This window comes from Hemitrygon akajei, unplaced genomic scaffold, assembly GCF_048418815.1.
Source record: "Hemitrygon akajei unplaced genomic scaffold, sHemAka1.3 Scf000154, whole genome shotgun sequence".
In the NCBI taxonomy this organism is placed as follows: domain Eukaryota; kingdom Metazoa; phylum Chordata; class Chondrichthyes; order Myliobatiformes; family Dasyatidae; genus Hemitrygon; species Hemitrygon akajei.
This window is the reverse complement of record NW_027332040.1, coordinates 614089-640785: the sequence shown is the minus strand read 5'-3', so window position 1 is coordinate 640785 and position 26697 is coordinate 614089. Positions and strand designations below refer to the sequence as shown.

Below are 26697 nucleotides of genomic sequence, written 5' to 3'. Positions count from 1 at the left end.
TGCTCCCGATGCGGCCGCCTCTACACTGGTGACACCAGCTCCTCCGCAGTTGTGCGGGGTAGGGTTGTATTTTGGGGGGTCGGTTCAATGTTATTGTTCCCTTCTGTGCTTGGGGGTGGGTTTTGGGGTTTGATGATCGGGATGCCGTTCTTTTTGATGCGGGGGGTGGGGTGGGAGTTTGATTTTTCTCTCTGAACGACTTTCATGCTCTTTCTTTGTTTTGTGGTTGTCTGGAGAAGAAAAAAACCCGCGAGAATTGTTTATGGATACCTGCTTTCATAATAAACTGATCTTTGAACTATCCGCTCCCAGCGGGACTTCCCGGTGTCCAAACATTTTCAATTAGATTCCGATTCCCATTCCCGTCCCGACGTGTCAACCCATCGCCGCCTCTTGTGCTAAGCTGTGGTCACCCTCAGGGTCCAGGACCTGCACCTTATATTCCGTTCGGGTAACACCCCCCCCCCCCCCACCACCACCACCTGTTGGCAAGAATATCGATTTCTCCTTCCGGTGAACAAATCTCCCTCCCTCTCACTCCCTTTCTTCCTCTCTGACTTTTCACGTCCTCTCACGTGCTTATCACGTCTCTCTGGGGCCACTGCTCCTATTCTCCACTCTCCTCTCCTATTAGATTCTATTTTCTTCTGCTCGAGCTTTCCCACCTACCTGGCTTCACCTATCACCTTTCAGCCAGATATTTCCTCGCCTGCCCCGATTTTTTCACATAATTCCCCCATTCCATTTCAATCCTGAAGGAGGGTTCACTTTTCGATAGATGCTGCCCGGCCTGCTGAGTTCCGCCAGCATTTTTGTGTGTGTTGCTCTGTATTTCCAGCATCTGCAGACTTCGTCGTTTGTGATTTACCTCTCCGTTGTCCCTCCGCCCTCCGGCCACAGGTGGTGATGTGCAGACCTACAGCCACTGGTGGCGCCATACAGACCTCCGGCCACTATTGGCGCTACGGTGAACCTCCTGCGTCTTGCCGACCGCAGCGTTTGCCGGTGTTTTTCCTATTTGGGCGGTGGCCAGCTCCGTGTTAAATGTTTAACCTTCACGGTGACTGAATGAAGCTGCAGGTTCATGAGGGACTGTTACTGTCAGATTCGGCAGTTCTTGCGGCTGCTCATCGGACCCAGGACTGATGTTTAATATTGTGGATCTCTGAATGTTGAATCAGTTCTGTATCAAATCCCCTGTCTCAGGTACTTACTGTCTCTACCACACTCACAATGTACACTAGAAAGACCACTCGGCCAATCTGGTCCCAGCCCATATTTCTGTTCCGTATCAGTATATCAAAATCTATTCCTGCTGTTCACCTCTCACTCTCCCCGTGATGACAGGTTGCAACTGGTCACCAGTTCGTCGGAGAAGAGATTTCCCTTGAATTTCAGAGAATCACAGAAATCTACAACACATTACATGACCTTCGGCCCACAATGTTGTGCCGACCATGTAACCTACTCTAGAAACTGCCTAGAATTACCCTACCTCATAGCCCTCTATTTTTCAAGGCTCTATGTACCAATCTAAGAATCTCTTAAAAGACCCTATTGTATTAGCATCTACCACCGTCGCTGGCAGCGTATTCCGCACACAGACACCACTCTTTGTGTAAAAAACTTGGCTCTGACGTCTCCCCTGTGCCTACTTCCAAGCAGCTTAAACCCATGCCCACTCGTGTTAGCCATTTCCGTCCTGGGAAAAAAGCCTCTGGCTATCTGATGCACCATCAATAACTCTCAGAGACATGAGTCAAGGTAGGCTTTTACTGGCTGGAAGAAAGCACCGTCAGCAGCAAGCAACCACCACACAACATCCTGGAGACTGAACGAGGAGCAGTGCCTCCAATCGCCTTTATACAGGGGTTTGTGGGAGGATATATGTCAAACTCAAGGCCCGCGGGCCAAATGCGGCCCGCGGTGGAATTATCTTTGGCCCGCGAGATAATATCTAATTACTATTAAAGCTGGCCCCAGTAATCGAAGCGCCTATGGCGTATGATATGGCTAATACTGAGTTTATTCAGGTACCAGGTTTTCAGGGTTTTTAGTGTTTATTCGGCAGTCTTGCTCGGCAGTCTTCTTCATAAGAAACGGAATTTGTAAAGTGAAACACTTTGTAGTTATAGCAGAGACTGAGACACATGAGAGCAGGCTGAAAAAACGGAGGCAACGAAAGCTGCGTTCGCACGCGTCCGTCTGATCCGGCCCGCATGAAGCTGTATTTTGCTCAATCTGGCCCGTGATCTAAAATGAGTTTGACACCCCTGAAGTAGAGCATAGAATTCAACAAACTGTGCAAATGCAAATATAATTAAATATCAATGAATAATGAAAGCAATGGCTGTAACCCTGGGGATCCTCACTAGGCTGGGCCTTGAGTCCAATAAACAGCCTCCCACCATCACTCTCTGCTTCCTACCATCAAGGCAACCGTGCATCCAGTGAGCCAGCTCTCCCTGGATCCCATGTGATCTAACTTTCCACAGCAACTTCCCATGCTGAACCGTATCAAAGGCCTCACTGATGCCCATATCAGCCTCGATCCTGGGACAGACGTGTCACAGATCAGAGGGCACAAATTTAAGCAGAGGATGAAGAGGTTTAGAGGGATCTGAGGAAGAGATTTTTCACTCAGAGGGTAGTTGAAATCTGGAACACACTGTCCGAGGTGGTGGTGGAGGCAGGTCCCTTCACAACACTTACAAAGTGGATGAGCATTGAAACTGCTGAGATACAGTCGGCTATGAACCAAGTGCTGATAAGTGTAGACAGTGAGTGGATGGTCAGAACAGGTATGGCCGGCCAAAGGCCTGTTTCTGTGCTGTGTGGCCCTCCACTCTGGACACACTAAATTAACGATGGTGGCACCACAAGGGATTGATCTCAAAACTCCACACCCCTGTCCAACCTGAAATAAACCAGACTGCATCCCTTTGTCGCCACTGCAAGTATCTGTTTCTCTCAAGGTAACATAGATTGGTCACTTCTACTGAACAACTGGCAATTGATGAAGTTCCTGTGTCTTCTTCCATTAATATTGCTTCCTCACAGCAAAACTAACCCTCTCACTGTGACAGAATCAGTGACGAAATCTGCCCCAAAACACTGTGCTTTCATCCCTGCACATTGTAACTTGAACCATCTCACTGAGGGGCTGATGGAGACACAACCCCTGCCCCTGCTTCTGACATTTCAAATACCCCCAGAATGGTTTTCTGATTCACTCTAAATGTGATGGTACATTCAGCTCATCATCAGACCTGACAATCCATGTCTTCCTACAGCTGGTCCCACCTGTTGGTGTGTCCTCTTTCCTCCACCTCCGGCGAAGCTGCATCTCCACACAAACTCCTCACTTGAGTCGACAGTCTGTACCCGTGACACAGGAAATCACATCACTGTCACTATTCCAGCTGCCACCATGCAGGAAGTGGTACCGCAACATAAAAGGCCGGACCGACAGGCTCTGGGACAGCTTCGTCACCAGGACATCAGACTGATGAACACATGCTGATTTGAGTGTACTCTATATTACATTGTCGGTTTTATTTATTATAAACTATTATAAATTACTATGATTGCACGTTGCACATTTCGATGGAGACATAACGTAAAGATTTTTACTCTTCATGGATGTAAGAAATAAAGTCAATTCAATTCAATTCCTGATTCTGTGTCTGACCTACTCGCCTCTGGGTATCCTCCATCAACAAGCTTCTTCCTCAGTCACCACCTGTGAGATTACACACAAAAAACAATCAAAACGATCTATGAGACAGCTCCTGTACCCCTCCACCCCTGAACATGTTTAAATTCTCTCCTCAGCCCCTTCCCTATTACCTTTCCCATTCAGACTCCCGATGTGCCAGCAGATCTCATAGGAGGCTGTACAAACCGGTGACCTTCTCTGATGTACAATTCAGTGACCTCGTTCCCTATCCGCACTCGCAGCCCATGACGGCTGTCCTAGATTCTGGGGCTCTGTAACACACAATTTTGTAACACGTAATCTTGTTAGCAGCGAGATTGGACAGTCATTAAAATGATTGTTGTTTCCTGAAAGGACACGCGAGCTAAGCTGTTTGATCCAATTCACCAGATCCCCCCTTGTTTACAGCTTAATTCGGCTCGGGACCCGGACCCACACTCCATTCATAATCTCTACCCACACACAGACAGAGCCGTCCCTTCACACCAAACCCCTCGGAGAACCACAAGGGACTGATCCCACAGCCGGGGCTCGGTCGCGAAGTCAAAACCGGGGCTGAGGAGAGCCTGGAGCCTCCAGTCGAGACAAAACCGCGCTGCCCACTCAGTCAACAACTGGACACAGGACTTTACGTCACACAGCACCGGATTCAGTGCTGAAACCCCAGTTTAATTTTGTTGTTCCACATCGTACGAAACAAAAGGTGTTTTAAAATTGAAGCGCTCCCCCTGACGTGACGTCACACAGGAGCCCCCACGCGCCTGACGTCACCCACGGTCTCCTCATATCTGCACCTGCTGTCACGAGCACGGTGCCTGACGTCACACACGCGCTGCTGTGCTCGAGCTTTTTCGGTTTAACGGCTGAGCAATTAAGCAAGAGCCAACGCCCCCCTCCCCGAACAGTCAACAGAGGAATTGAATTGATTGCAGAGCTGCGCTATTCCCATTGGTGCGAAGTGATGTCAATCACTGGTTACACCCAATAGTGAAGGCGGACCAGCCGAGCGGGCGTAGAGCCGTCTCCGGCTGCAGCTCGAACTGCACGTTAAAGCGGAACAAATTTCAAAGAAAATGTCCCGCTTTTTGATTTATATCTATTTCCATCCGAGGAAAGTTGGGGGCGTTTCTGAAGCGTCTCCGACAGCCGGAGTCTGAGGAGTAGTAGGAGACCACACGATCCATCGCTCGATGCCGCTTCTCCGTGGAGGGATCACGACATAAAAAGTGAGGAGAGGGGGTATTTTATTGAAAGGATGAAAATGGTGTGGGAGGGGGCGGACAGGATGTTTGTACCGGTGGGGACAGGAGGGGCTGATCTGTGGTAACGAGCAGAGGGATTCACCACATTGTGGGGTAAACACCGGCAAACTGTTGCCTGCAAGAGGGCCAATGGTCCGGGCAAAGTGACAATTATTTGGGATTTGTTGAGACTGTACCTGGAATATGGTGTAAAATCCCGCTCCCCATACTAACACGGGTTATACAGACCAAAGAACAAACTGCCGGAGGAACTCAGTGGGTCGGGCAGCATCTGTGGAGGGAAATGGACCGTCAACATTTCGGGCCGAGACCCTCCCTCTGGACTGAGAGTGGACGGGAAATAGTCAGAGAAAAGAGGTGAGGGGTGGGGATGGGGCAAGAACTGGGGAGTGAGAGGTGGATCCAGCTGAGGGGGGAGGTGGGGTTGGAAATAGTGACAGGGGTGGGAGTTGAGTGTTTGGCGAAACACAGGGCTACAGAAGATGGAAATTAATTCCATATAGGATTACCAAAGTTTTCAGAGAGTATTTGTTACAGAGAGTGCAATGAAGATTCACCAGACTGATCCCTGGAGTGGTGGGTCATCATATGGAGAAAGATCAAATGTGATAACCCTTTCATTTAGAGAGTAGAGGACTGAGAGGTGAACACATTGAAATGCACAACATCATTACCGGTTGCACCAGGGATCCCAGTCTCTAGAAAAGTGGGTGGACTGTCTGGGACTGAGATGAGGGGAAATGTCTCCACTCCGCGGGTTGTGAATGTCTGTAAATCCCCACCACAGAGGGCGGTGAAGACTTGGTGATCGTCCTCACATAAAACAGAGGCTGGCAGATGTGTGGAGACCGAAGGGATCGAGGAAATGAGGATCGGGGAGGAACGTGTGGCTGAGATGGGAGAGCAGCCGTCATCTTGTAGATGGTTAGAGGGGCTGAAAGTCCCACCTGTTTCTCACTTGATGTTTCAGTGTTCCTGTCCAGTGAGGCCAGAGGAATGTGAATAGAAATTAGTGTTTATAAACATAGACCGATTTAAATGAAACCTGCACATTCCCTGTGTGGTCTGAATTTTGTGTTTGACCGGGATGGGAATCGAAACTCTAACTCTGAGAACTCTGTGACCTGGCAGTGGAGGGAAAGGGATCGGGGAAGATATGGAGGGGAAAAGCTAAATACGTATCCAGTGTACGTATGAAAATAGGATAGGGAAATAATGAAATGATGTGGGAAATGTGGCGGTGGATTGGGCAGCGTGTGAGGAGAGGAGCAGAGACTCCGGGTCACGTGGGAGACACAAAGTCACGTGACCACGTTTCACCGCGGATCCGCAGCACTTTAGTTTCTGAGGCCCCGCCCACTGCCTGAAGACGCTATTACAGATCGCGCATGCTCCGTTATTTTTTCGTTCTTTGTGGAAGCGGGTCGGCTTAGGGATCGGGATCGAGAGGGGTCCTCCACCCCTAGGGCGGGGAGCCAGGAACGGATTATTCTCTGCGGGGCAACACCAACAATTTCCCTTCGGTGAGTACTGAAGCTGGTCCCGAGCGGGGAGGTCTGACGTCGGGCAGTGAGTTAAACTCAAACAAGAGAAAATCTGCAGATTCTGGAAATGCGAGCAACGCGCACAAAATGCTGGAGGAACTCAGCAGTCCGGGTAACAGCTAGGAAAAAATTACAGTCAACGTTACCGGCCGAAACCCTTTGGCGGTTCTGGAGAATAAAAGATGGTGGGTGGGGGGCGGAGAGAAGCACAAGGCGATCGGTGAAACTTCAAGGGGGAGGGGATGAACTTCCCCGAACTGGCGGCCTCGCCTCGCTTCCTTCACAGAATCTGCCGGGGTCGGTCCGGGTTGTGAGACCTTCACACCGACCCGTCTGAGATGAGCCGCCGCTCAGCGCCTGTTGCTCTGGTCCTGTTAGCAGGATGACGTCAAACGTATTTCTATCTCTTTACTGACGGAGAATTGTATAACTTATGTTCCGTGTTATCTGAATGTACTTGCCTGTGATGCTACAAGTCAGTGTTTCTCCGTACTTGTGCACTCGACATCAAATTCAGCAGGACCTGAGAAATCTCAGTGAGATTTGATCAGTAATGATCATCTTGGCAGCTCGGTAGGTCGAATGTATGAGACAGTACACTGTTAAATGCAAAACCCTGAACAGTGCTGATGATCAGAGGGATCTCAGACTCCAAGTTCATCGCTCCCTGAAAGAGACTGCACAGATTGATCGGGTGGTTAAGAAGGCAAATGGCGTGGCTGTCTTTATTAGTTGAAGCTTTGAGTTCAAAAGTCGGGAAGTTGTGTTGCAGCTTTATAAAACTAGTTAGACCACACTTGGAGCGCCCTCATTTTCGGAAGGATGTCAGGGCTTTGGAGAAGGTGCAGAAGAGGTTTACCAGGATATTCCATGGATTAGAGGGCATGAGCTATAATGAGAAGTTGGACAAAATTGTGTTGTTTTCTCCGGAGCTGTGCTGGCTGGAGTGAGACTGGATAGACGTTTATAAGATTACCAGAGGATTAGAACTAAATGCTAAATGGACATTGAACCCCTAAACACTACCTCACTTTTAAAATATATAGTTTTTCTGTTTCTTGCACGATTTTTAATCTATTCACAGAAACATACAAAACCTACAGCACAATACAGGCACTTTGGCCCACAAAGTTGTGCCGACATGTCCCGACCTTGGAAATTTCTAAAGTTACCCATAGCCCTCTAGTTTTCTAAGCTAGTTTTTCTCTTTTTTTCTCTCATGTCTCCAGGTACCTATCCAAAAGTCTCTCAAAAGACCCTATCGTATCCGCCTCCACCACTGTTGCCAGCAGCCCATTCCACACACTCACCACTCTCTGAGTAAGAGACTTGTCCCTGACATCCCTCAGTACCTACTCCCCAGCACCTTAAACCTGTGCCCTCTTGTGGCAACAATTTCAGCCCCAGGTAAAAGCCCCTGACTATCCACACGATCAGTACCACTCATTACCTTATGCACTTCTGTCAGGTCACCTCTCATCCTCTGTCGCTCCAAGGAGAAAAGGTCAAGTTCACTCAACCTTTTTCCATGAGGCATGCTCCCCAATCCAGGTAACATCCTTATAAATCTCCTCTGCACCCTTTCTAAGGCTTTCACATCATTCCTGTAGTGAGGCGACCAGAACTGAGCACAGTGGGGTGTGTCAAGGGTCCTATATATCTGTGACTTTACCTCTCATCTCCTGAATTCAATCCCATGATTGATGAAGGTCGATACACTGTATACCGCCTTAACCACAGTGTCAACCTGCGTGGCAGCTTTGAGTGTCCTCTGGACTCAGTCCCCAAGATCCCTCTGATCCTCCACACTGCCAAGACTTACTGTTAATGCTATATTCTGCCATCATGTTTGACTTAACAAAATGAATCACTTTACACTTAAATGGGTTGAACTCTATTTGCCAGTTCTCAGCCCAGCTGTAACCTCTGACAGCCCTCAACACTATCCACAACACCCCCAACCTTTGTGTCGTCAGCAGATTTACTAACCATCCCTCACTTCCTCATCTAGGTCATTTATAAACATCACGATGAGCAAGTGTCCCAGATATACATATACTGCATATATGTTAAACTCAAGACCCGCGGGCCCGCGGTGAAATTATCTTTGGCCCGCGAGATAATATCTAATTACTATTAAAGCTGGTCCCAGTAATCGAAGCGCCTACCGCGTATGATATGGCTAATGCTGAGTTTATTCAGGTACCAGGTTATCAGGGTTTTTAGTGTTTATTCGGCAGTCTTCTTCAAAAGAAACGGAATTTGTAAAGTGAAACACTTTGTAGTTATAGCAGAGACTGAGACACATGAGCGCAGGCTGAAAAAACGGAGGCAATGAAAGCTGCGTTCGCACGCGTCCGACTGATCCGGCCCGCATGAAGCTGCATTTTGCTCAATCCGGCCCGTGACCTAAAATGAGTTTGACACCCCTGATACTGTAACTGATCTAGTTATTTATTTTTATTGTTTCATTTTGTGTTTTCTTCTCTTCTGTATTATGCATTGCATTGAACTGCTGCTGCAAATTTAACACATTTCATGACACATGCCGGTGATAATAAACCTGATTCTGATTCTGAGAGGCACATTCAGAGAGCTCAGAGGTAATCTACTGTAAACAGAGTACAATTTGTCCGTAAATGTTTGAAAATGTTTTTTTTTCTGTGCACTTCTCTCACTGAATCACCTACTGCAAGTTCTAATCTGTGATTAAGACAGTGCCAAATTGTCACATCAGGGTAATGTTCCTTGAGAATTGTAGCAACACCAGATTTGACACTATGCATTACACTCACTCCGTCACTAGCAAAAGCTACAAGGTTCTGTTTCAGGTAAGAGTCATCAAACGCATGGTTATTGAGACAGTTCAATAGATGCTTAGCAATAGTTGCAGCTTTCTGATCAGGCAGTTCGATTAGATCTAAAAACATAAAATGGGGATCACCTGCCTTATCACTTTCACAGTTCAAACCACCTGCCTTATCATTTTCACAGTTCAAATAATCTATTAGGGTGGTCTTACTGCTTGTTGATTCATCCATGAGAACAGAAAATTTGACATTTATCTGCTTGATATACTGGCAAATTTTCTTTTTCATGTTAATGGCCACAGTTAAAATGCAGAAGTTTACACACATTGTAGCCAATTACATTTAAACTCAGTTTTTCACAATTCCTGACATTTAATCCTAGAAAACATTCCCTGTATTAGGTCAGTTAGGATCACTATTTTAAGAATGTGAAATGTCATAATAATAGTAGAGGGTGTAAAAGAGGTTTACAGGATAATGTCTAGATTAGAGTACATGAGCTATAACGAGAGGTTGGACAAACTTGTGTTGTTTTCTCCAGTTACCCGGGCTCGTCAAAAATGTGTAGACTTCTCTTCATTTGCATTCAGTGATCCAAACCAGGAGTCCGGGCTGTCTATTTTTGCAGAATTGAAAAGGAAGTCCCACCAGCAGGTCACTTGAGGCTTTTTACCGCAGATCTGGCCTGCCCTCTGTTTTGTGATGCAAGATCAGGTGGTGTGTTCGCACAGTCTCCGGATGGGTGGTGATGCTTCCTCTGTGTTGTGTTGGGACATCTGATGTTGGCCACTGAGTCCCGTTAACTTCCCTCAACTGGCCTCGCTTCCTTCAGCTTTATGGCTGTTGTTTCTCCCCAATTGTGGTGGGTGAGAAAGAAGAACGTCCCAGGTTGTGGGGATCTTTGATTTCACTGCCTGCTTTACCGAGGGACTGGGAGGCCTAGGGGGGAGAATGGTTTCTGTGATGTGCTGATCTGTATCCAAAGGTCTCTGCAGTTCCTCGCAGTCACGGGCAGAGCAGTTACCATGCAAAACCTGAACTGTCCAGATGGGAAAGTTTCTATGGTGTGTTGATAAAAATGTGGTGAGGGTCAAAGTATATGTGGCAAAGTTCTTGTTGTTTGTTCTAACTTTGTCATTTTAGAATCTTTCATACGGTAGTGTATGCTGTTAATTCAGTATCTGTGTATTGATCACTGATTGTCCTTGATCCCTTCTCCCACCTGGTTCCATCTGCTCATTCTCTGCCTATCTTGTTCAAACTCTGTCCAGTCTCCTCACTCGCACTTCAGTGATATACATCAACCATCTGGGTCAACCTCGGTCCACCCTGTATCCCACCTCCGCAATGTTATATATCAGCAATCTTTCTTTTAACCTGTGTCTTCATTGTGAAGTGTTCTTTTGCACCTTTGGCCTCGCTGAGTTATTTCCAGAATCGGTTTTTGTTAGCTGGAATGACGGAGGGTCATCAGGTACCAGTTGTGTTGTGCATTGGTGTGGAGGTGGTAGTTTTTGAATAGTGACTTGGTGACACATTATAGCATTTTACTGGCAGCAAGGAGTACTGGGAGAGTTGGTGCTTGGGCTATAATCCTGCGATCAGCATTCCAGGCATATGGAACTGTTGGTGTTTTGGCTTTGACTTTGGTTAGTGCTTCTACAAATGGGGCTGGATGCTCGTCCTTCTGCAATGAAGAAGATATCTCGAGAAGCTGGACATTGGTTGTGGGGAAATCCCGGATTGCACTACCCAGTCTGAGATGTGCTGACGATATGTGAGACTCACAGGGTGGGTAAGTGGCAGGTTCAGCTGTGTGACTCTGTGAGGTTGGATATCACAGTTTTAGATCCAAGTAAAATGCCCTTGGGGATCAAGCTGTCAGGCAGTGGGAATCAAACAGAAACTCAAGATACTGGGCATCTGTACTAAAAACTGAAAATGTTTGAAGCCATTCTCATGAAACGTTATTAACCTGAACTGCAAGGATTGTTCCTCTCCCTACAGCTGTTCCTTACCTGCTGAGTGTTTCTGGTAATTCCAGCTTTTTATTACATTCACCCTGGAATGGTTTATATTTCCTGAAATGGATCTCTTTGAACCTGGAAACAGAAATGGCTCGTTCTGTGATGGTAGAAGAGTGAAGAAAGCACAACTTTGCCTGCAAATTACCCTGGTACCAATTTGTCTCTTATTCCTGGAAATGTGTGCAGTACAGTTGTTGCTAACAAGGTTTGCAAGAATAATATCAGCAATGATTGACTTTATGTATGAGGAGCACTTGATGGTTCTGGACTTGTGTTCAATAGAGTTCAGAGGGATGGTGGGGGTGGTGGAGGGATGTATGGTTAAGTAAACCTACCGAATGCTGAAAAGCCTGGATACAGTGGACATGGAGAGGATGTTTCCATTAGACAGAGAATCTGTGATCTGACAGCACAGTCTCGTAAAAAAGATGTTTCTCTTTAAAACTGAGATGTGAAAAAATATTTGCCCAAAGGATGTCTGATCTGTGGAATTTGTCGCCGCAGATGATGGTTGAGGCTGCCATTTGCGTATGTTTATGAGAGAGATTAATATATTGATGATTGCTAAGTCACTTTAGGGTCACAGTGGGAAGGCAGGAATATGGTGTTTGAATAAAAATCAGCCATGGTTGAGTGGTGGGGCAGACCAGATGGATTGAATCACCTAATTCTGTTCCTGTGTCTTATGTCTTACCATGACTGAATGACGGCTCCTTCTTATCCCATATCGTTTTGTGACGTGTGAGGGACAATAAAAGATTGTTCACTGAGATCATTATATCTGCCGTCAATGTTTACATTTCAGTGAGTTTTGCTCTTAGTAACATTAAGCAGAAATGTTTGGTTCTTTTTATTGTTATTGTGCTTCATTATCTTTCATGTTAAAGTTAGACCTGGGGTGAGAGATTTATTGGAAGAAAAACCCCAACTGGAAGGAAACCACGACTGAAGACGAGGGAACAGCAAGAAGTGAACCAGCCCAAGGATTGAGAGCATCAACTGGAGAGAACCCATCTGACTCGGAGATTCCAGTGATTCATTCAGGAGAAAGTTTGGTGAGTCTCATTTACTCAATCACTGGTCATTTAGACAGTACATACCTGTACAAGGGAAGGTAGGGAATAGTTGGAGTGAGACTGAATGTGCCCAGCAGAACCAGTTATGCCTCTGTCAGACACAGTTGCAATCACTCCGGGTCTGGTAATGTGCTTCCAGCAGCTCAGTCCTTTAAAGCCACTCCCATTCTGTGGAAGTCGAATCTGGAAAAAGTCACTCAGAGACCGTATAAATACAAACTCTTTACTCCAAGCACCCAGGCCTTACTCAGTCGCTCAAACAGGAACAGTCTATGACTATTGCTGCCCAATCCACTAACTGACTAACAATACCCCTTACAGCACAGATATATCCGTCCAGATACTCCCCACACAAGACAGGCTGGAGCCAAAGTTATTTACTACATGACAGCCCCTGAAGACAATTTACAAAATAGTCATAATGGCTTACACACACAGACCAGACTGCAGCTGTCCTATCTCTACGCATGAGTGCACAAGGAGATGAGCATCTTGAAGCCCTATCTATCTTCCCTCAAGCAGAAATACGGCTCAGCATGGCTTAGCACATCTGTTGAATATCAGCAGTTTCTTTCAGAAAAACAGGCTGCTCTTGTTTAACAAAGTGTTAACCCTTTTACATACATTATCATTCCCTCCGTTTGATCATTACATGATCAACAAAGCAGTAGTTTTTTACAGAGAAAGCAACTGAGTACAGCATTGACTTATCAGTGAGTAAAAACAGCGTTCAACAGTAATTGTAACAATGATATGTACAACTATTAGGCCATAATGCAATATCATGCCCCATATATTAACAAACAGGCCTTCAAAGACCACCATTTCGAACCTTCGGTGAACCCGTGTAAATCCTGCTCTACTTTCTTGATGCTGTCAATCTCCTTGGCAGTGTGCTCAGAGAGGGAGTAATGTTAGTAGGCTCATCAGGTGCAGCATTCTGTGTCAGTATTAGCACAGGTTCCCCCTTTCTCAGCTAGGATAAAATCTAAAGCTATATGATTCTGTAGGACTGTTTGCCGGATTGCATTCATTTCAGTGGATATTTCTGTTACTTGGCCTGTGTTTCTGTCAGGGCCCCTGCAGTATTGTGGCCAGCTCCTCAAGTGCTATAGGCAAATTGATTATATCTCGTAAATTCCTGGCTACTCCATAGGAGAGAAAAGTGATCATCCAAAATCGCTCAGTCTCAGTTATTCCTCTCCGCTGCTGGGCACCTGCAAGTATGGCCAGGATGCATGTTTCCCAGTCTAGGAAGTTGCGTTTGGTGGGAGCCTGAGATACCATCCCTCAGAACACTGACAGCCACATTCATCGCTGATAATACCACAGTTCTTCACCTCACTTCCCCGGGTGTTGTTTGAGAAAGCCTAGGCTGAGAGTTCCTCACTCTGGTTGAGCGGGATTACTGACATTGAAATCATAGTTTTACCATGCTGTGGAATTTCAGCACAAACCCAGCAGGACCCTAGTTCTACCTGTTTGGCATCGGTGTGACAGAGAGACAGAAATGTGTTAACATGGGGGTCCCCGGATGCTGGGGTGAGCCCTGTCAAAGACATAAGCATGAACACCACTATCAGACAATACATTTTCTTTTAGTCCGAGAGAGTCCTTCTACTCAGTTCCTTCAGTAACACGTTTGTAGTCTGTTCAATGTATCCACCGAGATTGCCCCTTCAGTTTGGCAGCCGTGGGAGTGGTCAGTAACACCTGATATGCTCCTTTCCACCGAGGTCCGAGTTTCCCACAATCCCAGTTCTTGATCAGGACAATATTCCCCGGTTCTGTGGTGGGATAGTCACTCCTCTGTGCGGAGGAGTGAAAATTCTCTTCCTTGTAAGCCTGTCGTACTTGTGTATGTAATGCTTGGAGAATTTTGGTTATTTCCCATCTCTTCCCCAAGGGTATGAATTTTGAATTTTGCTGGTAGAACTTCTGGGAGCATTGGACACTAGGTGGTCCCCAGGGTGTCCCCATGGACTGTCCATACATCATTTCAGCTGGTGATGACCCTGTTTTCCCCCGTGGGGTAACCCTCATGTGGAATAGAGCTAATGGTAGGTCCTTCCATCAACCAAGTGAGTTCAGTCTCCACCGTTACTTTGGCCAATTTAATTTTCAGAGTGCCATTGGCTGTTTCCACTATGCCAGCAGCCCGTGGGTGGTGTACGGTAGAATTGTTGCCTGATAGCTAGTTTCTTACATACCTCTTTGTTCACTGTCACCACAAAGTGTGGGCCATTGTCAGAGCTCAGCATCTCTGGCAGGCTGTACCTGGGAATTATATCCTGTAATAATACCTTCACAACAGTCATAGCAGTATTATTGGTAGTTGGAATAGCTTCAAACCATCTACTAAACACATCTATAATAACTAAGCAGTATCTATAGCAATGTACTCTAGGCAATTCAGTAACATCAACTTGTAGACACGAAAATGGTCAAGGGAGTCGTACCTGGTGTGCAGGGTGCAGGTTAACAACCATTCCCTCCTTTTCCAGGTGTGTGCATAATTGACCAATATAGGTAAAAACTGTGTAGGAACACAAACCTGTCCCACTGGGGTGATCCAGAAACCTCGGTTGGGGTCTTTCTGGCACCCCACCTGGAACTACAGCTTGCACTCCTCCTCAGAGGCGTCCCCCTGAAAAGTACGTACCTCCCACATGTCTGGCAAACTCGTTTTGCTTAAGTCACGGAAGGTTGCTTGATGGGAACCCGAGGAGACTACAACTACAACTACGAGCACTGTGCCGCCCTTTTCGCTGTCTCATCTGCTAAAGGATGACTGGCGGATGAGGGCCGCACATTAATAATAGTCAAAACTCGAGGTAGCTGTTGAGCGGTGAGTAAGTTGTTTACAAAGGTGGCATTACTAATGGGGTGGCTAGAGGAAGTCAGGAATACCCACGTTCCCATAGTCATGTACAATTCCAAATGCATAACGGGAGTCCGTGTGAACGTTCGCACTTTAGTCTGTTGCTAGGATACAGGCAGGAGTCCGAGCAAACTGCTCAGCCTTCTGGACGAGACAGCTGCTTCAAAAGAGGCCTGCTCAATTACTTCACTGTCAGTTACTATCGCATCGCCAGAATATTGTTTCCCTGCTGGATCCACAAAAGAGCTTCCATCCTCACATTGCCTCAGGCTTGAGGGCGTATTGCGGAATGGATGGGAGAATCTATCACGGTGATCCAGACGGAGGCAGTTAGTGCGGCCAACTTCGTGGCCTAAAGTTGCCCAGAGACGGGGTACAACATCTAGGGTTCGGTCAATATTAATAGAGTATCTTACCAGATGTCCCATCTTCACCTCAGACTCTTTCCAGTATTGGAGTTGTCCCGCGACCAAGTTTCGCCAGTCTCCCTTGTTGCTGGAGGCTTGTTTCATCAGGGTGTAGGCAAGGAACCCCAGGGTCTTTGGTTTGAACCCGGGGCAAACCCTAACGGTAGTATGGGGAACAACCAGTCCTCTCTGTCGCCAAAGAAATCTGGAACTTTGGCCAGTAATACACTGCCCTCTTTTCCTTTAATCTCTCCAATCACCGTGACTGGGAACTTCTGTCCCTCGAGGGGTGCATAATACTGGCTTTCCTCAGTTGAGCACCACGGAGGGTCATAGCACAGAGTCACATGAGGGTCGGCCGCTGGCAGAAGGGGTTCAAACACAATGGAGTCCAGATTAAGTGCCCACCACTGGGTGTTCAGAAACTGGGGAAGCTGTTCGCTAGTCCCAGGGTGATAGCCTTATCTGTGCATAGAATCTCGACTTCCAACGGACAGAGCAATTCTCTCTCTGCTAGATTACACCCCCGACTGGTGGTGACTGTAAATGAAACCTCACACTGGTTCCCCTGAAATTCCACTTGCAGTGGCTGGATATGTGGATACGTACATTCCGTTCATTCAAACCCAAACAGAGTGATTGTTGCGTCTGATAGCTGAAATCCCTTTTCCAGTACTATTTCCTGATCAAGAGTGGTTGTGGTTGTCCCCATATCAATTATAAACGGAACAGGAATTCCAGCAACTTGCAATATTACATTGGGCTCTTCCTGAGGGGTGGTACTCACGGTAGGAAGCATCCTTGATTGTCAATTTCTACACAGGTTGTTGTCCCCATCTGTCCCTTGGTAGGTTTTTGTTCCCATTTCTTATCCCCAGATACAGCACACAATGTCAGGTCCCAACAATATGTCAAAGTTCATCGCATTCGATTTTGATCATTGTCAGGCCAATCCATATTATTTGTTTTAATCATGTTGGCTATCTTAGTTGGTAAGCATTGGAGCAGTAAGGTGTAAAACTGGGGAACAGATTCCCATCATTAAAGACTCGGTCTCCTGCGAAAGTGCCGTAGCAGGCCACAAATCACTCCCAATAGTCTATTCCCGATTCCCCAGGCTTAGGTTTGCATTCAAGAACTTCAGTGATGTTTACAGGTTGCTGGAAAGCCCTTTCCAAGGCTTGAATAATCTGGTCTGTCTGTTCATTCTCATTATGGTTTCCCGCCTGTAACTCCTGATAGGTTTGGTATCTCAATTCTGCCTTCCATTTCTGCCCCTCATCAGCTGAGAGAATCATGCAGCAGAGACCGAATAAATCTTGCGGGGTCGCATTAAACATTTGTATAGTACTGTGGACACACTGAGCAAACTGTGCTGGTTTTTCTCTCCTACCTGGGACCTGATTCATGATCATTATCATTTCTTGAGGCTTCCAGGGTGCATACACAGGAATCACTAAGGGCTATTCCTCCTTCTGCTCGTGGATTGGGCAGCATTCGGGTGGGCAATTGCCTTTAGAACTATAGAGTATTACAGCACAGAAACAGGCCTTTTGGCCCTTCTTGGCAGTGCCGAACCATTTTTCTGCCTCGTCCCACTGACCTGCACCTGGGCCATATCCCTCCAAACCCCTCTCATCCATATACCTACCCAAGTTTCTCTTAAATGTCGAAAGTCAGCCCGCATTCACCACTTCCTCTGGCAGCTCAGTCCACACTCCCACCACTCCCTGAATGAAGAAGCCCCCACTGATGTTCCCTTTAAATTTTTCCCCCTTCACCCTTAACCCATGACCTCTAGTTTTTTTTCCCCCTGGCCTCAGTGGAAAAAGCCTGCTTGCATTCACTTTATCTATACCCATCATAATTTTATACATCTCTATCAAATCACCGCTCATTCCCCTATGCTCCAGGGAATAAAGTCCTAGCCTATTCAACCTTTCTCTGTAACTCGGTTTCTCAAGTAACGGCAACATCCTTATAAACCTTCTCTGCACTCTTTCAATCTTATTAATACCCCTCCTGTAATTAGGTGACCAAAACTGCACACAATACTCCAAATTCTGTCTCACCAATGTTTTATACAACCTCACCATTACATTCCAACTCTTATACTCAGTACTTTGATTTATAAAGTCCAATGTACCAAAAACCCTCTTTACAGCTTGTGATGCCACTTTTAGGGAGTTATGTATCTGTACTCCCGGATCCCTCTGTTCTACTGCGGGTGTTCTACCTCAGTATGTTGTATGTTTTACCTTGATCTTCCGAAGTGCAATACATCACACTTGTCTGCATTAAACTCCATCTGCCATTTTTCAGCCCATTCCTCCAACTCGTCCAAATCCCTCTGCAAGATTTGAAAACCTTCCTCACTGTCAACTACACCTCCAATTTTTGTATCATCGGCAAATTTGCTGATCCAATTTGCCACATTATCTTCCAGATCATTGATATAGATAACAAATAACAATGGACCCAGCACTGATCCCTGTGGCACACCGCTAGTCACAGGCCACCACTCAGAGTAGCAATCCTCCACTACCACTCTCTGGCTTCTTCCATTGAGCCAATGTCTTTGTGGAGCCATTAACTCTGGGGTTCTATTGGATTCTTCCCTCCCTGTCGTAGGTATTCCCTTTCCGAATCTCATGGTATAGGGACCTCCCCCTTCCCTGCCGCCACTGTTTTACCCGAGTGGTCACCGTATCTGAGTACTGGGAGAATTGGGGTTCGGGAGCACTGGGTGCCCTCGGCTCCTGGTAAGGTGTTGGCGGGGGGGGGGGGGGGAGTACCGTGGATGCCCACACCTCATCACAGTCACTGTCCTGTAACAGGGTTGGTATGCCAGACATGGGTTTGGGATCTCTTGTTTCCCTATCAGTTCGAACTTCAGACTGACATTCTTGCCATTCTCTCCTATCTAGGCTGGACTAGGTTTGCTTACGTTGTTTTCCCTGCTCTTGCTTGCTGCGTCTATCCACCCATTCACGCTCCACTTTTAGCGTCTCCCAACCTTTGGCGTTCCTCCTGCAGTACGTACCTCTACCCTTTGTCACATGCATTATTCCTCCAACTTGCTAATAATGCACCCTTCCATTTTGCATCTGCCTTATCCTTCCCTTCCCTTTCCAACAATTTCCACTTCTTTCCACAGTTCTTTTTCCATATCAAATGTACTGCTTGTTCTCATGAGGTAATATCCCTGGTTCACCCCCAGTGGCCAGATTTTGTTCCCCAATTTCTTATTCAGCGCTGCAATCTTCTTCCTTGTCTGGAAAACTCTCACACATTGTGTAGGGCTGCTCCTGCCCCACTCGTAACAATCGACTGCAATTGACCCATGTTCTCTAAGTAATTTACCCGGCACAAAGCCTCCTGCTTAATTAACAAACAGATACATTTACTCAGCTGACACCTCCTGTCCACTTAATAAATTCACCTGGCTGGCACTTAATGCTCATTTAATTAATTTATTCAGCTGGAACTTCATGCTCATTTAATTAATTTACCCGGCTGGCACCTCCTGCCTCCTGTCCACTTAGTGAAATTTACCTGGAACCGCCTTCTACTCACTTAGTAAAATTTTGCCTACCTTATACGAGTCTCCCAACAGATTCTTTCCCGATCCTGTCAATCAGCCTTGGACGAGGGACCGTACATCGAAAAGAACTAACAGTGAGTGACAAAATGTAAAATCTATCGGGCAACCGGTCGGTCTCCGCAGTCCCCAGAGTGGTCCAGCCGCTTACTCAGCTCGTCTGCTTGGCACTCCCTGTATTGGGATCCTGTTTCTGATGCCAAATGTTAAAGTTGAATCTGAATAAAACCCGGGAGACCAGCTTCTTATCATCACCACAGTTTATTGTGCATTCTCCTGCAGGAGTTTGAGACCCAGTTATCAAAGGGAAGGCACGTAAGCACTGCCACCACCTGACAAGTGGACTGACTCAGTCAGGTTACAGCCGTGTATTTATACACGTACCCAGACATTTATAAATAGTAAGCCCCAGACATCACTATTGCAAGATGTTATTTGAGCTGGTATGCCCACGAAGTCTGTTGGTGCAAAACTTAATTGCGTAGATAAGAGAATTCGCTAAATGAAGGTTTTAATTACAGATGGATGTACTGTCCAGTCCTTATCAGCTATTCCCTTTGCAAGGCCCTGACGTAATTACAGACGTGTTCATTCCTGTCCTTATCAGCGAGTCCTCCTCCCTTCACTCAAACGAGGGTACAATGTATAATGTTATCAGCTAATGAGGGTACAATGTATAATGTTATCAGCTCTCAGTGTGTCTCTCTGCAAGCCACAGAGAACTGGTAATAAGCCTGTCTTAGCAAACCACTGAACACAGAGTCTACTTCAGTTCAAAAATTCCTATTCAGTCCTAAATATTCTTTTAGCCAGAGGTTACATAGGTTCAAAATGTTTTTATATATATATATGTCCTTAATTCCTCAGGAGGGTTCACGGGAAATATTTATGTCCAATATAGAAACTGGTGTTACCTATGTGTATTGTGGTGATGCATAAGTTGCTGGAGAAATTACAAGTGGGAAGAAGTGGAGTGATATTTGGAACTCTGACTTTTTAAAGCGGAATTTAGCAAACAAACCACTTATGGACAATATGCAAGAGCTTTGGTGAGAAAATCCTTCATTACCCATTACAGGCCTGCTATATAGTTTGTGTGAGAGAGCAGATGAATTGGATCGAACCCAGAGGAGATCAAAGTTCTTATTGACAGTGATTTGCTAGCTGTTAAAATGAATACCTCACTATATAAATATCACTATGCACATATGCACTTTAAGGAGTTGGAACTTGAAATGGATGTATTCTGGATCAGCTGGGAGTCTGTCATTACATGAGAGATAGAAATCTTTACATTACGTCTCCGTCTAAATGTGCAATGTGTAAGTTATAGTAATTTCTAATAAATAGTTTGTACATAGGACAGTCAATATAGCAGAAATGCAATTCTATCAGCATGAATTAATCAGTCTGATGACCTGGTGGAAGATGACGTCCCGAAGCCTATTAGTCCTTTTGCTGTGGGACCGTTTCCTGGATGGTAGCAGCAGGAACAGTTTGTGGTTGTGATAAATTGGGTCCCCAATATCCTTTGGGCCCCTTTTAAACACCTGTCTCTGTAAATGCCCTGAATCATGGGAAGTTCACATCTAGAGATGCACTGGGCTGTCTGCACCACTCTCTGCAGGTTCCTGAGATTGAGGGAAGTACAGTTCACATACCAGGCAGTGATGCAGCCAGTCAGGATGCTCTCAATTGTCTGCCTGTAGAAAGCTCTTAGGATTTGGGGCCCATAACAAACCTCTTCAACCATCTGAGGTGTAAAAGGGGCTCCTGTGCTCTTTTCACAATACAGCCGGTATGTATAGACCATTTGAGATCCTTGTTGATGTTTGTCCTGAGGATCTTAAAGCTGTTCACCCTCTCAACCCCAGATCCATTGATGTCAATAGGGGCTAGCCTTTCTCCATTCCTCCTGTAATCCACAAACAGCTCCTTTGTTTTTGTGACAATCAGGGAAAGGTTGTTTTCTTGACACCAGTCAGATGTTGTTCAGACCTCAGATAAGAGTCAGCAATCAAATGGTCAAGCATGGTATGAATGTGCTGAGCTGCATTTATCACATTGCAAGAAGCATCGTAGGAAAGCCAGATAAGCTGAGGACAGGGAATTATGATATTGTAGCCATTATTGGGACTTGGTTGCACCCAACAGTCTGAGGGATTTACAGGAACAAATTTCCAGAGAGATCGCAGACCATGACAAGAAACAAAGGTTGATTCAGTAAGTGCTTTTAACTTTCCAGATATTGTCTGTGTCTCTCATACTATAAAAGGACTAGATGGGATAGAGTTTGTCAAATGTGCCCTTAATCAGTACGTAGGATTCCCGACGTAGAAGTGTGCAATAAGCTGTTAGGAAATGATCCAGGGCTGGTGATAGCAATTAGGGATCATAATGCCATGAGATTCAAAGTAAATATGGAAAAAGAGAGATCTGGATCATGGGTTGAGATTCTAAATTGGAGAAAGGTCAATTTTGTGGTATCTGAAAGGATCTGGCAAGTGTGGTTTTGGACAGGCTGTTTTCTGGCAAAGGAGTACTTGGTGAGTGGGAGGCCTTCAGAAGTGAAATTTTGAGGGTGTAGAGTTTGTATGTGACTGCCAAAATAAAGGTTGAAAGGTAACTGGTGCAGGGAACCTGGGTTTTTAAGAGATATTGAGGCCCTGGATATTTTGTTCTTCTAAATGCCTCAGACTGTTGGGTGCTACCAAGACGCATTAATGACTACAATATCATGATTCCATGCACTGAGCTTATCTGACTTTTTTTAGTCATCTTCTGTTGGTTTCCAAAAGCTTCCCAATAGTTATTGCTCCTTGTTTGCCCTCTGTTGGGCTTTTATGTTGGCTTTGGCTTCTCATTTTAGCCACAGTTGTGTCCTCCTGCCTTTCCAATGCTTCCACTTCTTTGGGATGTATCGATAACTCAGCTCTCGAATTGCTCCCAGAAATTCCAGTCATTGCTGCTCCGTTGTCACTCCTACCTTTTCCCTTCCAAACAAGTTTGTCCAGCTTCTCTGACATAGAAACATGGAGAAGTTCAGTATGGAAACAGGCTACTTGGCCCAGCTAGTCAATGCTGAAAAAACATTTAAGCTGTCAAATGCAACTATCTGCACGGGGAACATCGCTCTCCATAACCCTACCATCCAGGCTCCCATCCAAACTTCTTTTAAATGCTGAAACCGAGCTCATATTCACCATTTGTGCTGACATCTCATTCCACACTCACACAACCATTTCAGTGAAGACTTTTTCCACACGCTCCTGTTAAATTTTCACCTTCACCACTTACCCATGACCTCTGGTTATCACCGCACCCAACCTCAGTGGAAAATGCTGCTTGCATTTACCCTATCTGTACCCAAATAACTTTGTATACCTCTAACAAAACCTCAAAGCAATGTATGGTTCCCTTGTTTATGTTCAGAGCATATTTTAGGTGAAAAGATGATGAGGGGCATTGATCGCGTGGATAGCCAGAGGCTTTTTCCCCCAGGTCTAAAGTGGCTAACACAAGGGGCGTAGTTTTAAGGTGCTTGGAAATAGATACTGAGGGGATGTCAGGGGTTAGTTTTTTTACACAGAGAGTGGTGGGTGTGTGGAATGAGTACCGGCTATTTGTGTGAGAGTGTTTCAGTTACTGTGGGGCCAGGCACCCATGCTGCTCAGTGGGAACAGGGAATAATACCAATGGAGAGAGTCAAACTGAGCCAGGTCACAGATTGGAGACGGCAGATATGCCCCATTCTTGTAGAGACAGGAAAAGCATCAGAGAATTTGCTGATCATTCCAGATACCAGCAAGAAGATGCCCAGTTAGAAGATGACTTCTCTCTCCAACTTGGGTTGAACTTCACTGTAACAGTGTGATGCCAGATCACACCTTGACAACTCAAGTGATCTCATCTGAAATGTTGTACTTCACCCATTGATGGATTTTGTAAATCTTTTTACAGGTTAAAAATGACAAGGAATTTGTCTACGGGAATCTCAAACAGATAACGTCAGTTTTGCTGTCTCTATCCAGATATTTAAGACGAGGAGCAAGGGATTCATTCAACCATCCTTCCTGCTCAGACTGTGGGGAGGGATTCATTTGCTCATCTGACCGACTGGCACGCCCGTCATTTTACACAGGAGAGAGTCCGTTCATCTGCTCAGACTGTGGGAAGGGATTCACTCGGTCGTCTCAACTGAAGGAACATCAGCGAGTTTACACTGGCCAAGGCCATTCATCTGTTTTGTGTGTGAGAAGGGATTCAGTCGGTCTTCCCAGCTGTGGACACATCAGTCAGTTCACACTGGGCAGAGGCTGGTCATCTGCTGAATTTGTGGAGAAGGATTCACTCGATCATCTGACTAATGGCTCACCAGCGAGTTCACTCTGGGGAGCGGCCGTTCACCTGCTCGGACTGTGGGAAGGGATTCACATATTCATCTAAACTGAAGGAACATCAGCGAGTACACACTGGAGAGAAGCCATTCACCTGCTCAGACTGCGGGAAGAGATTCACTCGGTCATCCACCCTAATGGCACACCGGCGAGTTCACACCGGGGATCGGCCGTTCACCTGCTCAGACTGTGGGAAGGGATTCACTTGCTCATCTAAACTGAAGGAACATCAGCGAGTACACACTGGAGAGAAGCTGTTCACCTGTTCAGACTGTGGGAAGGGATTCACTCGGTCATCCGACCTATTGGCACACAGGTCAGTTCACACTGGGGAGAGGCCGTTCACCTGCTCGGACTGTGGGAAGGGATTCACTTGGTCATCCGACCTACTGGTACACCAGCGAGTTCACACTGGGGAGAGGCCATTCACCTGCTCAGACTGTGGGAAGGGATTCACTTGCTCATCCCAACTGAAGGTACATCAGCGAGTTCACACTGGGGAGAGGCCTTTCACCTGCTCAGACTGTGGGAAGAGATTCACTCGGTCATCTGAACTACTGGTACACAAGTCAGTTCACACTGGGGAGAGGCTGTTCACCTGCTCGGACTGCGGGAAGGGATTCACTCGTTCATCCACCCTAATGGCACACCAGCGATTTCACACCGGGGAGCGGCCATTCACGTGCTCAGACTGTGGGAAGGGATTCCCTTGCTCATCTAACCTGAAGGAACATCAGCGAATTCACACTGGAGAGAGGCCGTTCACTTGCTCTGACTGTGGGAAGGCATTCATTTCGTCATCTAAACTGAAGGTACATCAGCGACTTCACACTGGGGAGAGGCCATTCACCTGCTCTGACTGCGGAAAGGGATTCACTCAGTCATCTGACCTACTGATACACCAGTCAGTTCACACTGGAGAGAGACCGTTCACCTGCTCAGACTGTGGGAAGGGATTCACTCGGTCATCCAAACTACTGGTACACCAGCGAATTCACACTGGGGAGAAGCCGTTCAACTGTTCAGTCTGTGGGATGAGATTCAGTCAGTCATCCACCCTACAGAGACATCAGCGTGTTCACACTGGGGAGAAGCCGTTCACCTGCTCAGTCTGTGGGATGAGATTCACTCGGTCATCCCACCTACTAAGTCATCAGCGAGTTCACACGGGAGAGGCCGTTCACCTGCAGTGAATGTGGGGAAATGATTCATGTGGTCATCTCGTCTACAGAGACACCAGCAAGTTCACACCAGCGGCAGAGTCTGTTCACCTGCTCAGTCACTGGGAGCAGTTTCTCTCAGCCTTCTCAATCAAATGTGCATGATTGAGTTCACGCTGGGTAGAGGCCATTCACCTCCTGTGAATGTGAGAAGGAATTCACTCAGTAACCTAACCTTGTGACACGCTACTGGGTTCACACTGGGGAGAAAGTTTCAATGAGCTGCATACTAGATATTTGTCCATCACCATTGCTGAATGCAATTTCGACAGTGACTGTCGGTGCTGAACTCTGCAATTATTGCTGCTGCTCACCACACCCAGTTCTGCACCCTGGTCACTGGGCATGGGAGGACTTTCTTCTGTATATTCACCTTTAATGGGACTAGAGTTTATATTCTGGATCTGGGAAAAATAAATCAGTTCAATTTTAAACTCTGTCTCCAGTACTTAGTGAATGTATAACACACCTATTCTACAGTAGACAAGTTATAACAGTGTACAGTGTACAGTAGAGAGTCAACTCTGGCCAGCTGGACCCTGCCAGTGATTCTGTTCCATGACAGTTCATTTCAATCCTCCCCTGTTGTTCATCTCTCACTCTCCCTGTGGTGATGGGTTCCAAACAGTCACCACTCGGTGGGTGAAGATGTTCCTCTTGAATTCTCTGTAGACTGAAGAAGTCGAGCTGACTGCAGTTCTATCTGACATGTTCTTCATCCCTCAAATCTCTGGGCTGAGGAAGAATGACATTGGTAGTTAACCTCCTTATTCATGGCTCATTTCCACATTATGGGTCATTTTCCCTGCTTCTAAAGGGTTAAGATAGAAACATAGAAAACTTACGGCACAATACAAGCCCTTTGACCCACAAAGTTGTGCTGAACATGTTCCTACCCTAGAAATTACTCGGGTTACCCATGGCCCTCTATTTTTCCAAGCTCCATTTACCTATCCAGGAGTCTCTGAAAAGACCCTATTATATCCGCCTCCACCACCGTTGCCAGCATGCACTCTCCACTCACTGTGTTTAAAAAAAAAGTTACCCCTGACATCTCCTCTGTACCTACTCCCAAGCATCTTAAACCTGTGCTATCTTGTGGCAGCCATTTCAGCCCAGGGAAAATGCCTCTGATTATCTACATGATCAATGCCTCTCATCATCTTATACACCTCCATCAGGTTACCTCTCAACCTCCGTCTCTCCAATGAGAAAAGGCCGAATTCACTCAACCTGTTTTCATAAGGCATGCTCCCCAATCCAGGCAACATCCTTGTAAATCTCCTTGGCACTTGCTATGGTTTCCACATCCTCCCGGTAGTGAGGCAACCAGAACTGAGCACAGTACTCGTGGGGTCTGACCAGGGTCCTATATAGCTGCAACATTACCTCTCGGCTCCTAAATTCAACTTCACAATTGAAGAAGGCCAATACACCATATGCCTTCTTAACCACAGAGTCAACCTGCACAGCTGCTTTGAGCGTCCTATGGACTTGGACCCCAGGATCCCTCTGATCCTCCACACTGCCAAGAGTCTTACGATTAGTACTATATTCTGTCATCATATTTGTCCTACCAAAATGAACCACCACCCTTCACACTTCACCACTCCGTCTGCCACTTCTCAGCCCAGTTTTGCATCCTATCAATGTCCCGCAGCCCTCTGCGCTATGCACAACACCCCCAACCTTTGTCATCAGAAAACTTACTACCTATCCCTCCACTTCCCCATATAGATAATTTCTCTAAGAGT

The 26697-nt window shown here is 46.3% G+C and overlaps 1 protein-coding gene across 7 annotated transcripts; it reads left to right on the top strand.

Moving 5' to 3' along the window:
• Nucleotides 1–6362: 6362 nt before the first annotated feature.
• LOC140724034 (uncharacterized) lies at nucleotides 6363–25346 on the top strand. Of its 7 annotated transcripts, none has more exons than XM_073038527.1 (4): nucleotides 6363–6503; nucleotides 12253–12416; nucleotides 19331–19403; nucleotides 23287–25346. In XM_073038527.1, the coding sequence occupies exon 4, from the start codon at nucleotides 23693–23695 to the stop codon at nucleotides 24914–24916; it is 1224 nt and encodes a 407-aa protein (XP_072894628.1). In that variant the 5' UTR covers nucleotides 6363–6503; nucleotides 12253–12416; nucleotides 19331–19403; nucleotides 23287–23692; the 3' UTR covers nucleotides 24917–25346. The 7 variants fall into 7 exon arrangements, with proteins under 7 accessions (XP_072894628.1, XP_072894626.1, XP_072894623.1 ...); XM_073038525.1 differs by having other exon boundaries at nucleotides 12249–12416; nucleotides 19342–19403; nucleotides 23358–25346; XM_073038522.1 differs by having other exon boundaries at nucleotides 12249–12416; nucleotides 19342–19403.
• Nucleotides 25347–26697: the final 1351 nt, after the last annotated feature.